At 37.7% G+C, this 12,218-nt stretch overlaps 1 protein-coding gene across 3 annotated transcripts in view; it reads left to right on the forward strand.

Moving 5' to 3' along the window:
* GNPTAB (N-acetylglucosamine-1-phosphate transferase subunits alpha and beta) overlaps positions 1–12,218 on the forward strand; it is a 48,919-nt gene that overhangs the window by 22,546 nt on the left and 14,155 nt on the right. For all 3 annotated transcript variants that reach the window (XM_076339684.1, XM_076339693.1, XM_076339703.1), the window contains 6 exons: positions 2,950–3,111; positions 4,969–5,148; positions 6,066–6,236; positions 7,941–8,064; positions 8,842–9,045; positions 10,164–11,269. In XM_076339684.1, the coding sequence (XP_076195799.1) occupies positions 2,950–3,111; positions 4,969–5,148; positions 6,066–6,236; positions 7,941–8,064; positions 8,842–9,045; positions 10,164–11,269 (1,947 nt within the window). The remainder of the gene's footprint in view (positions 1–2,949; positions 3,112–4,968; positions 5,149–6,065; positions 6,237–7,940; positions 8,065–8,841; positions 9,046–10,163; positions 11,270–12,218) is intronic.

The raw sequence follows: 12,218 nt of genomic DNA on the forward strand, positions 1-12,218 counted from the left end.
TGTCTTAATGACCTTGTCTTACTAATGGAAGAAAATCCACATAGGAACCTGCAGGCAAAGTGATGCTGGTTGGTTGCTGTCCTCACTGCCTTGAGGGTGGGGGGTCTGGGATTCTTACTGCTGCTGTTGTCAGTGTTGATGGAGCAGGCAGGTGGCTTCAGGAGTTGGTGTTGTATGTTCACACAGATGTAATAAGCTTTGTAGGAAAAAAAAAAAAAAACCCTAAGGCATTGCATTGGTTTTGACTCTTGAGATGACCCTCCATTTGTAAAGACAACAGTATTTCATGCTTGATAAGCTTTTTGTAACTCTTTAACACACATGCCCCCCGGCTTCCCTTGCTATGTGGGCATATGAGTTTTCCCAATATCCATACTGGAGTGTGAAAAAGGAGCATCTCATTTCCTTAACAATCAGCTTTGGTCATTAAGAAGATAAAGCGTAATAATTTAAAGACTGGTTAAGAGTCCAAGTCCCACCTCAGAAGAAAATCTGCTCTTGAACCTTGAGAACATGGAAATGAAAGTATTTACTTCTGCATGGGGTGCCTTAGCCCATCTGGCCTGCCCCCTAGTCTAGTACTAAGCATTGCCAAACATGCTGGCTCCAAAGGAGAACCTGCATTTAAAGTTACCTGGTGGGGAGAATGCAGTTTTCCTGTCTCGTTTTCAAGTGCCTGATATAAACGTGCATGGGTGGTCGTCTGGGCATGTGCCTGCACTGTGTCTTTTCAGCCTGCTTGTGTTAGAAGCAGAGGCTTGCCTGATCACGCTGACTCTGTGCATCTACCTGCTTGTTTTTCTCTTCTATTTTCACAATACCTTTGGATCTGCTCACCTGTCTCGTCAGGATGAAGATGTTCTCTAGAAGATAATATTTCAAGGGAATGGGCAATCGCATGCGTCCCCATTGAGAGGAGGTTAATACCTGTGAGACATTAGAAAATCTGCCAGGAGAGAATTCCATTTTGAATGTATCGGCAACAAAATGCTCAGGGGAGAGCTTGCAGTTTTTTAGAATCTAGTTAGTTATGTCACCATATAACTTCATTGAAATCTAACTTTATTGATAGCTCTGCTTATGAAAAGACTTGTTTCTTAAAAAAGGTATTTGTGGGGAAAAAAATTGATGTAATAAAAATAATCTATTCAGTGCAGGGGTTATCTTAACTCTGATGCTGAGCAGTGGAGCACATTTTTCCACTAACTTCTCTTGTTTGTGCTTGGACTGTTATATATTTAAAAACCATAGCATATATGCTGTGTTAGTGGGGGGGAAAGGGGAAGTGTTTGCAATAAATCTAGTTAGGAATCTGTAGTACACGTACCTATTTTGCTGAGTTTGGTGGAAGCAAGTTAAAGAGAAACTAAATGTTCTTAAATGCTTTCAGAGCTCTAGAATGGTAATATTTTTCGTTTGTTATACGTCTGTTTTAAACGACAGATTCTAAGGGACTGTGTGACACTGTTGTATTCCTAAATAAAGCACATACCCACTGATGGCAGCTTTGCAATCTGTAGCATTTTGATATCGATATTTTTGGAGGTTGCTAGCTGCAGTCCGTAACTATACCTCAGCGATTTAGCTACTGAAGCCATCCTTTCCATCCGTAGGTTCAGATGATTCCCTGGAAGGTCTGAGATTTATCAGATTTTTCTAATGGCAGGCCTCATAAGTCAGATTGAAAGATCTCAAATAGCATATGAGTCAAAGCATCAACAGCTTTAAAATGTCACAAGTGGGACAGCTGGTCTTGCTAAGGGAAGAGGTGCTAACTCTGGGACAAGTGTTGTTTTAAAATGAGCAGAAAGGGCCAGATTTAATAAAAAATAAAGAAAAAATCACTTAAGGGTATTATGAAATAAACTGTGATGGTTTTGCTGTTTTTGAACATGTCAGTATTCAAATTTTGTTAACTTATGGATTGCTTTTACAGGTCTTAATGCGACTGAAAATCTGGTAGACGTGCTTATTTGTCTGATGTTGCATGAAGGAACAAAAATTGAGCATAGCATCTAATAAATATTGTTAATGATTAACTGCATTTATTCTCAGTCTGACTGTTGAATGCATGCACTTTGGAGAATCAAAGTGCGGTTCTGCTTTTAGCTTGTTTGTGTCTGCTTATGCTACTTCATATGGTAAACACAGCATTTTATTGGGTTATGCTATATTTCTAGTGAAATGTTTTGGTGCCCTGTAATTTGTAAGCTATACTAGCTGTTAGAGAGGGCATGTAGTACAAGCCCCTTCTTATCCTGTGCATTATGAAATCTGATATACAGACTTACTAGTGGCAAGAGATGAAAACGGCAAACAGATCAAACAGTCCCCAACTAAGAAATGACCTTAACAGCGTATTGGCAACCATCATTAAGGACTTGGAGACCCACATGGATTAGTTCTGGAGCCCTTTGTATCTCATATTTCTGAGCTGTAGGTTGATCTGTAAACCATTCTGAAAATTTCGCGCTTCTGACAGCAACGATGAATTGGTGGCCTTAATTTTCTGAGAAGAGCATTGGTTGATTAAGACGGGGGGGGGGGGGGGGAAGTATGATTCTTTCACTCATACAATAAATTTGTAATAAAATATTAATTTTGTTATTGGGAGTGGGAGGGAATGGAAGGGGGCTTATGGTTCACCTACTTCAGAAGTATGTATAACATGGACAGCTTTATTGTTGCTGGATTGTTGTGTAAAGAGAAATTTTCTTTGGAAAGTGAAAATTAAGCATCTAGAAATGTTCTTTATCTTTAAATGTTTTTCATTTCTCATTTTACTACTGCTTTTTGTGTTCTTACAAAATTGTAGTTCTTTAAAACCAGCCTTTACTCATTGTTCTTATTAGAAACTCTAGTACGAAAAATACAACAAAAAGATGGAATTAGCAAAGGAAGAGTGCTGCTGTGAGTGCATGCCAAAAATTATTTTCTTTGCTTGTATAGTTGCAGCTCTATTCAGAAGCCAGCGTGGCTCTCTTGCAACTGAATAACCCTAGGGGTTTCCAAGAACTGAGCAAGCAAGCAAAGAAGAACATGACTATAGATGGAAAAGAACTGACGCTTAATCCTGCTTATTTACTATGGGACCTCAGCTCTGTCAGTCAGGTAGGTAAATTCTGTTACAGCATGTAAAGGTTGTAGTATTTAAAAAGTGCAAGTAGAGGCTAACTAGTCAATGACAAGGAACGTGGGATTTTTTCCAGAAGCTTGGAAGTGTTAAGAATCCAGTATTTAATAAATCTGTTGTAAGAATACGTTTAATGTTCTGTTTAATGTTTATTTGTTTATATGTTTATTTAATATTTAAATATTTAATAAATATGTTGTAAGAAAACATCACAAGAACACTGTCGAATTCTGAAATCAAGGAGGAAGAAGGATCAGAGTGACATTTAATTGAAATTTTCATGTTCTCCACTAAGTGCAAAATTTTGCCCTCTGCACATGTTCTGATAAAGTTGTGTGCAGACAAGTCCTGAAAGGATTAACTGATTCCGACTGGCAGATAAGCAGGCTTCTTGTGCGGGGGAGACAGAGGGCTTTATTAACAAACATGATTATCTCCTTCCTGCTATGTTTCTTTGACGTTTTTTGCTTTGCAGCATCATATATGCTGAGCAAATGCTAATTACTTCTCTTCCAAAAATTTTGAAGGCATGAAATACAGATGTCTGCAAGGAAAGGAAGTTTACTTTGAATGCTTTTGATATGAGCAAGGATGTTTGATTTAGCAAAAGGAAAGAAAATTACAAGGTGTCTGTTTCAAGAGAAGATCTTCTAAAATCTTGGGGGTTTTCTCCTGCTAGAATTTAATTTTACAGTAAATTTCAAGTGGCATAAGTAAAGAAAATGTGCCCTCTTCAGTAAAACTTGCAGGCTGTCTTTGTATCCCGTGAACTTGGCTTTTGGAGAACTTCTCCTTGTTAATACAAACCCTGAACTCAAACTTTATATTATACTTCCCCATGTTGAAATTATATATTATTTTGTAAATGGGTACCTAGCCAATGGATGCTGGTGTTGCTGAAATGTTTTCAGGTGTTATGTTTTTGAGAATGGGTAAGCTGTGTTACTGTACGTATTAGAAAAGAAGGAGATTTATTTACAGTGTGTAGAATCTGCAGTAATTGTTAAATGTTCAAATTTTTCTTGAGTTTCCTGTTTCAGTTGGGCATACTTCTTTTAGAAATGTTCCTTTTAGGCAGCCTTAATTGTTGTTTTTAGAAGAGGTCATTAAGTTCTCGTAAATGGGAAAAGAAACATATGTTAGTGTCATGTAACCTAATTTTTTTACTTACCTGAAGAGCTTCTAATTAAAATGTTGTCTTTTTAACAAAAACACATGGAAACATTTAGCTATTTGGTAGTGAATATTAGGCTCAGGTTTGTTAATTTTCTCCTGCTTAAATTCTTTAAAATGGAAAGAGCAGGGGATAATTGAAGAGCTGCTACATCATGACACTTCCAGTGTATCTGTATTAGGTGACACTTATACACGGCTTATGATGCAATGTACTTGGAAGGGCCCAGCCTCTTAAAACTGGATTTCTGAAAGGTGATACTACTGATTTGAAATGCAACTTGGCTTTTGATCGAGATCAGGAAATAACTGAGACTAATAATCCAGGAAAAAAGGAGGGTGTGTCTTTTCTGGAGTTCTTTCTTTGAGAGCCGGGATCACACAAGGCACTGTCATCTTGCAGTGTGGTCAACAGGCATCCTAGTGATACCAGGTGGTCAGCCACTGGTGTCAGAAGACTGTATTGTTCACCTTGATAATTCACAAGGATATGATCCTTTAGAAGAATAATGGTACTTGATCAGTGTACTTTTTACTTCTGATTGTCTAAGTCCTCAAATGCTTATGCACCCATATGCTAAAGCACACTGTTGTTACCTGGCTGGACCAGAACTTGAACGTTCTATTTAAAAATCTAAGAAAGGGTTTTTTTCTCTTTATAGTCTAAACAGGATGAAGATATTTCTGCCAGCCGTTTTGAAGATAATGAAGAGCTGAGATACTCATTACGATCAATAGAGAGGCATGCCCCTTGGGTACGACATATTTTCATCGTCACTAATGGGCAGATTCCTTCCTGGCTTAACCTGGATAATCCTCGGATAACCATAGTGACACATCAGGTAAAACCCAAACAAACAAAAACCGATCAAAAAGCCCCACCAAAAACCCCAAACAAAAATACTAGCATGAAAGTGTCACTGGTACTTCATTTAGTTAACTTTTCCAAATACTGAGGCTTCAGCTAACGTATACCCATGTCTACTTTCCTTATAAAGTCTATTTATAAAAAACCTGGGGAGAGGGAAATGTAATCTGAATCCATAAACAGTCTCTCAGGACCATTAATAACCTAATAAGCTTGTGTTGAGACAGGATGGATTACAATTACTGGAACTAAGAAGATGGCTGCAAAAAAAGTAGCTATGCATTCTAAAAAACTTATTTAAAAAGAGAAAGGGAATCCCTCAAGCTTCCTGAATAAGTGAAACAAAAATATGCTCGTAGCTTGTTATTATGAATTTGGGAGTAATTTTGGTATCTGAACATGCAATAGGAGCCCTGAGCAACTTAAGTGGTAACAAGATACTAATTCAACTTCTGTTGCTGTCTGCTTGTGAAATTTCTTGAAAGAATCCTGACTTTTTGAATGCTGGAACAGGTTCAACTTGCTTGAAACTTTATGCAGCCTGTACTGCATGAGAAGTATAAATATGTGTACATTGGGCCTGATCCAGTACCCAGTGAAAGAGAAGTTTGTGTCTTTGCACTGAACCAGGTGCAGTTTCTGAGTTAAGCAGCAGACTTGAAAATGGTTTTGTCTGGGGAAGATGAGATAGCGAAGTTTTTCTTTTTTGCTAAAATATTTTCACCTTTTTTGTCTTTCATATCTCTTCTTGTTCTTGATAAAACTTGGGGGTTTTTTTAGTACATAAGTGTCAAATATACTTGATGTCCCTGACCTTTTATGGTTTGGGGGTTTTTTATTTATTTTTGCCTTCTGAAACTGTGCTGGGTTGTTGGGGCTCTTTTGTTTTAGGAAATATTTCAGAATGTGAGTCACTTGCCTACCTTCAGTTCACCAGCTATTGAAAGTCACATTCATCGTATCAGTGGCCTCTCTCAGAAGTTTATCTATCTCAATGATGATGTTATGTTTGGGAAGGATGTTTGGCCTGATGATTTCTACAGTCACTCTAAAGGTCAAAAGGTAAGCCATTATGAAAGGGTTTTTTTACCAGAAATAGATGTAAAACTTTTCTATGCTAATGTAATAACAATCAAAGAAATACTACTTTGAAAGGGAGAGCAAATATAAGATTTCCCTTCACTCCCCGCTCCCCCTTTTACCTCTAAAGGTTTGTTATTCTTAACTAGACAATTGTTGGCAAAGGTGCAGGGTGGGGAGGGCTCTGTCTTTTTTTGTATGTGCGCTGTGTTGATGTATGGGTTGCAGAATCACTTTTTTCATATTCACTCACAGGTTTCTGGTGGTATAAAGGTTCCTCTGTCAGGCTTTATGCTTTAGGTTATCAGTGTTGTTCTCTAACTCTCCCACTTTTTGTTGGAGCACCGGTAAGACTGATGTGTTGTTTGGCAGCTATCAGTCTTCCCTCCCTTGTAAATTCTTCTTGTTTTGTGGGAAATGTTCAAAATAAAACAGAATCAATTCTTCCATGGGAACACTGAGGTCAGATGACATTCAAACTCGTCTAATATTTAAATTCACCACTAACTACCTCTGTTCCAGACACCCATATTATCTTTGCCCAATCTATATATAATCATATATATCATTATTTACTAAAAGATATATTGTTGCATGTTCATGAACATCAAGTGATTTAGTCTTTCAACAGACCTATTATCAATAACTGGGGTAAAGCAAGAAAAGCAGGCTGAGGAAACATTAGCAATAGTCATGCATAAAGGCTCTGATTGCCAGCAGAGTTTTAATCCATGAGCTTGATCTACAAGAGCGACATGGAGGAAAAAATTAAGATGCGTATTTATTATTTATATTAAAGCAGTAAGTACACAAGACACTAGAGACCACTGAACTAAACACTTCATGCAGGCAGATGCATACACTTGTGTACACACACAGAAGGGTTGTACAAAATTAGTTTAAGCTACCCTAAAATTACTCTTTCAGTACTTGAGGAAGTTAGGAGGCTTTTGGTTGTTTTAAATCTTTAAGGACATAGGCATATAATTGCAAAATCATATTGTTAGTGCATTTCTATTGTTCTTTAGTTATTCTTCTCAGTTATGATGATAAAGTCAGCTTAGGTGCAATGTTGTTTGTGATAACCTGATCAGTAAGTGTTTCAGTAGGAAATGTGCTGCTAAAATCTTGAAACAATAAGGCCTAAAGGAAAACGTGTGGTTTTTAGTGCCTCCCCAGTTGAAAATACACGCACCCACACACTTTTTTTTATCTTGGCAATTCTTAGAATTATTTAAGTCAGAGGATCAGATGCTTCAGGGATTATGCTCAACATGTGCTGCTTATCTCATGACTGGTTAGTAATGAAGAAACATTTTGAGTCAGGAGAACAAGTGAACTGCAGAGCTATTTCAGAGTTTAAGTTCCTTCTTATCTGATAAAAGATAAAATATTAATTTTCATTGGAATATGGTTTCCAGAAGTGGATTTGGGATGTCCTGCTTTCTATTTCTGGCCATTGCTGCCTTGTTGTATGGCCTTGGGAATTCTTGAGTTCTTCCTTCTGTTTGAGAGGGATAACATTTACTTCACAGATGATAGGGTTTAAATGCTGTTTGTAAAGCTTTGTGGATACTTAAGGCACTATACACAGGGAGGCATTATTTTAAGTCTCTGTATTCCAAGAAACAAGCTCAGTTGACTTCTCTTTGCCAGTCCTTGTCTCAGACTGTAATGTTGTTCCAGGTTTACTTGACTTGGCCTGTGCCAAACTGTGCTGAGGGATGTCCTGGCTCATGGATTAAAGATGGTTACTGTGATAAAGCCTGTAATAACTCAGCATGTGATTGGGATGGAGGTGATTGCATTGGTAAGACAGCAATATTAAATTTAGAAAAGGTGAACTGTTTGGTTTTTCTTATAAGAATAATTCTGTAATTTGTCATTCTCCTGTAACTACAAAATTTGCCTCCTTTAATAATAAAAAAAAAAGTTGCCTTACAGATGAAAACCTTATTTCTTGCAAAGTACAATTTTCTATGGAAAATGACAGCAAATAGTAGGGCATAGGAAAATCTTTGGGTACCAGATTTGACTAGCTGAAAGGAAGGTTTTTGACATTCAAATTATTATTATATATTATTGTATTATATATATATAAAATATTCTATATTATTTGGCCTCAGAATCCAAATAATAACAGGACTGTGAAGCTGCACCATTAGTTCCTAGATTGAATTTTCAGGACTGCAGGGTAGGAAAATGAAGTGGTACTTCTGGATTGAGGAAGTGATGCCACTCTAGGGGGCTGTAAAGTCAAGACTGCAAGCACGAGAAGAAGTAAATCAGTTTTCTGCCTGCCTTTTTGAAGTTAAGACAAAATATGCTGGAGTTTTTGTTGCAATTTTAAGTTGGCTCCTAAACTTCTACAGTGAGATTGTGCACACTGAGATTGTGCACACTGTAGATTTTACACTAACTCACAGAGGTCTAGTTAGCATTTGCCCCATTTTAATTTCACTGGTGATAAATAAGATTGTTGACTCTTCAGTCTAGTTTTAACACTGTGGCTTAAAATGTGCCTTTCCTCAGACATAAGGATTTCAAATGACTGGGTTTTTTTGTTTTTGCTTTTCTCTCCCTGTAGGTAACAGTGGGGGTAGTCGCTATGTTGCTGGTGGAGGTGCAGTTGGAGGTATCGGGAATGGACCACCATGGCAATTTGGTGCAGGAATAAGTGGTGTTTCATACTGTAACCAAGGCTGTGCTAATTCCTGGCTAGCAGACAAATTCTGTGATCAGGCCTGCAATGTCCTCTCCTGTGGATTTGATGCTGGTGACTGTGGTCAAGGTATGTAAATACATTGATAAACTTTCTGTAGGGATTCTCTTGAATTGCCTGACCTTTTTGGTTCATTGTTACTCTCTGATTGGGCTAAGATGCCCTGTAGAGAGTCATGGAAAAGAGCTGTTAGCAGCTGAAGAAAAAAGTCAGATGCTTCTTGTATTCACTAATCCAAACCTGAATCAATATTATATGCTGCTTTATTTAATAAAACCATTATTGAGCAAGCATGGGTGGGGTGCTTGATACTTTATGGAGCAGCAAGCATCAAACTCCTTGCCCCAGGAGGCTTACATTTCAAATGGAGAAATTACATTTCAGCTATGCAAACAGTCTTTACCCAAGTAAGGACAGCTGACTTGATGGTGCTCGTAGTGGTTAAGGACTTAAAGAACCAATCTGATGCTGACAGTGTGGGTTCAAGCCTGGGTCTGAGCTCTTGCCAAAGGCTACTTTCAGTCACCTGTGAAGTTGTCTCAAGTTTATTTTGATATGAAAGACTAGAAGGAGTGAATGAAGTGATTGAGTGTGCTGTCTGGTATAGGCAGAGGAACAGAAATGGAAGAATAGAGGCTCCCCTGCATCTCGGCTCAAAGGTGTTACTGGCAATTCTGTCGCTGGCAGTGAGGTTTTGTTCATGTGAGAGCTGACAGATAATGTCTTGTGCTGTGGGAGGGAGAAGTTCGATTCAGCCTATCTGATTTTGGAAGTCTCAAATCAAGATGCAGTGTAGTAGTAAAATCCAACCGTTGTAACATTAATCTACTAAAATGTGGCAAAAATGTAGTATGGGCATGTTACTTATGACTGATAACATAATTTTAAGTGACATGTGATAATGAGCCACTTAGGCTCTTCCGGTAGAGACTGGAAGAGTGATAAATTATACCGGCTTTTAGAATTACCACTGGAATTTCTGGCAGCTTCATATATCTGAGTATGTTCTAGTCATTCATTATTGAAGATAGGTGAGCAAGAAACTGGAAGCTACAGTAAGTGTTCTTTCACAAAGCTGTTTCCCTGCTAATATAGTGAATCTAGCTGGGCATATTACAATTAAAATGACTGAAAGATAAGGGTCACACTGCAAAGTGACAGAAATTTGTTTCTTGTTTTTTTTCCAGATCACTTTGAAGAGATGTACAAGGTGACCCTTCAGCTTAATCAGACCTACTATGTTATTCCCAAAGGTGAATGTCTGCCCTACTTCAGCTTCAGCGAAATAGCCAAGAAAGGAATTGAGGGTTCATATAGTGATAATCCAATTATCCGACATGCTTCAGTTGCTAACAAATGGAAGACTATCCACCTCATAATGCATAGTGGCATGAATGCAACTGTGATCTATTTTAACCTTACGTTTCTAAATAAAAATGATGAAGAGTTTAAAATGCAGGTAGCTGTTGAAGCTGATACTAGAGAGGAACCAAAAGTGAACACAACTTCCATGCAAAAATCCAACTCTGATTTTAAAACTGCAACTTCAATACCAGAAGCTGAAATGATATTTGAGGATATTCCTGAAGAAAAACGCTTTCCAAGAGTTAGGAGACATCGAAATGGCACAAAAGAGAGTCTACATGAAGAGGTGATAATACCATCAGTAAACGTGTCTCTCCTTCCTGAAGATGTTCAGCTAGCACTGCAGAACCTGGACTTAAAGCTACTAAATGGTGACATAACTCAGAAAGGATTTAACCTCTCCAAGGCTGCTCTCCTGAGACCTTTCCAGTTTTTAACTACAGTAAAGAGTATTATAGGCCTGGAAAAGAAGGGCGTCCATAATCGTTCAGAAGATCAGAACCATACCAGCTGGCAGAAGCCTTATAAAGATGTAAAAGACGGCAAAATAAAAACAATAAAAGCAAATGAAGAAGTTCCTTTAAGGCTTGCAGGAACAAAGGGGACTGTTGTGACAATGAACACAAATAAACCGATTTATAAAGCAAAGCCTAAATCCACACTTCCAGCCCAGAGTGTGGGAAATAAAAATGAAACTCGAGAAAAAATACTGAATGCACTCATATTAAGGGAAACCCAGAAATCAAAACATACTGGAAATTTAGATGCTGGAGGAGACGCACAGGGAATGGAAGGAGGAAAAGGGCGTGTGCAGGTGGATGTAAATGTAAGGGAGGGGCCAGTGGGAAGAAAATTACAGTCTTATGATGGAAGTTACCAAGGCTTTTTGCCATGGGAGAAAAAGAAGTATTTCCAGGACCTTCTTGATGTGAGTATCTTAACGTCATTGCTTATTAGAATAGTTGCATCTTTCTGCATTTAGTGGAATACTGTTAATTTGATCTATAAATTTGGAATGTGTCTTGCCTTTGAGGCAAATACTGAGATTTTTTGAAAGCTCCTTTTGACTTTTCACATAAAATATAATTTGTTTATGATCTGGGCCTCTCTTAGCTAGGTGGCAAAAGCTGAATAGCTATTTCTGTTCCCCTTCTACTGCTTTTTTTTAGTCAGATTCACTTTTTATTCATGTTGGCACAGTGCTATTTTTCAGACATGGCAGTACAACAGAAAGCTTAAATTTTGTTTTGATTGCATTTATGCAAATATGGACACAGTTTATTTAAAAAAAAAAAAGTAAAAAATATGTATAATGGTAAGTACTTGGGTTCTAAAAGTTAAATTGAAAGTCTGCTAACAAAACTGAATGTCCAGACCGTGTCAAGAAAATGTGTAGGAAGCTGCCTCTGCTTCCAGCCAAAGCATTTTGGCAGTTTTGAAAGCCTCTAGGAGAGAAGACCGAGACTGTGCTTCAGTTGGTAGCAACTGCTTTGCACTACTCCAAATAGCAAAGGGGCTGTGTTTTTGAAAGAGTACCTCTTTCTGTTCATCCGAGATTGAATTTTGCATGAGGAATCTTTATATTCATAGGATTTCAGTTTATCAAATATGGATGAATAATCAGCAAAAAAAAGGCAATATTACAAATAAATCTGATAGCAAACAGGGACTTCAGTGTGTGTGTGTGAAAGGTGTCAGAGCACAAATATTAAGTTTTTTATAGACTGCTTTTCCTCAAAGCATGAAAATTTTCTGTTCATATTCCTCAGTTCTCTCTTTAAAAAGAAGAAAAATATTCAAAACTTTTCTTCCCATTTTAAAATATTGGAAAGGGTTGGCATCTGGCTGAAATGTCATTTTTCCTGCGTGTTTAACGT

This window comes from Aptenodytes patagonicus, chromosome 1, assembly GCF_965638725.1.
Source record: "Aptenodytes patagonicus chromosome 1, bAptPat1.pri.cur, whole genome shotgun sequence".
Classification (NCBI taxonomy): Eukaryota; Metazoa; Chordata; class Aves; order Sphenisciformes; family Spheniscidae; genus Aptenodytes; species Aptenodytes patagonicus.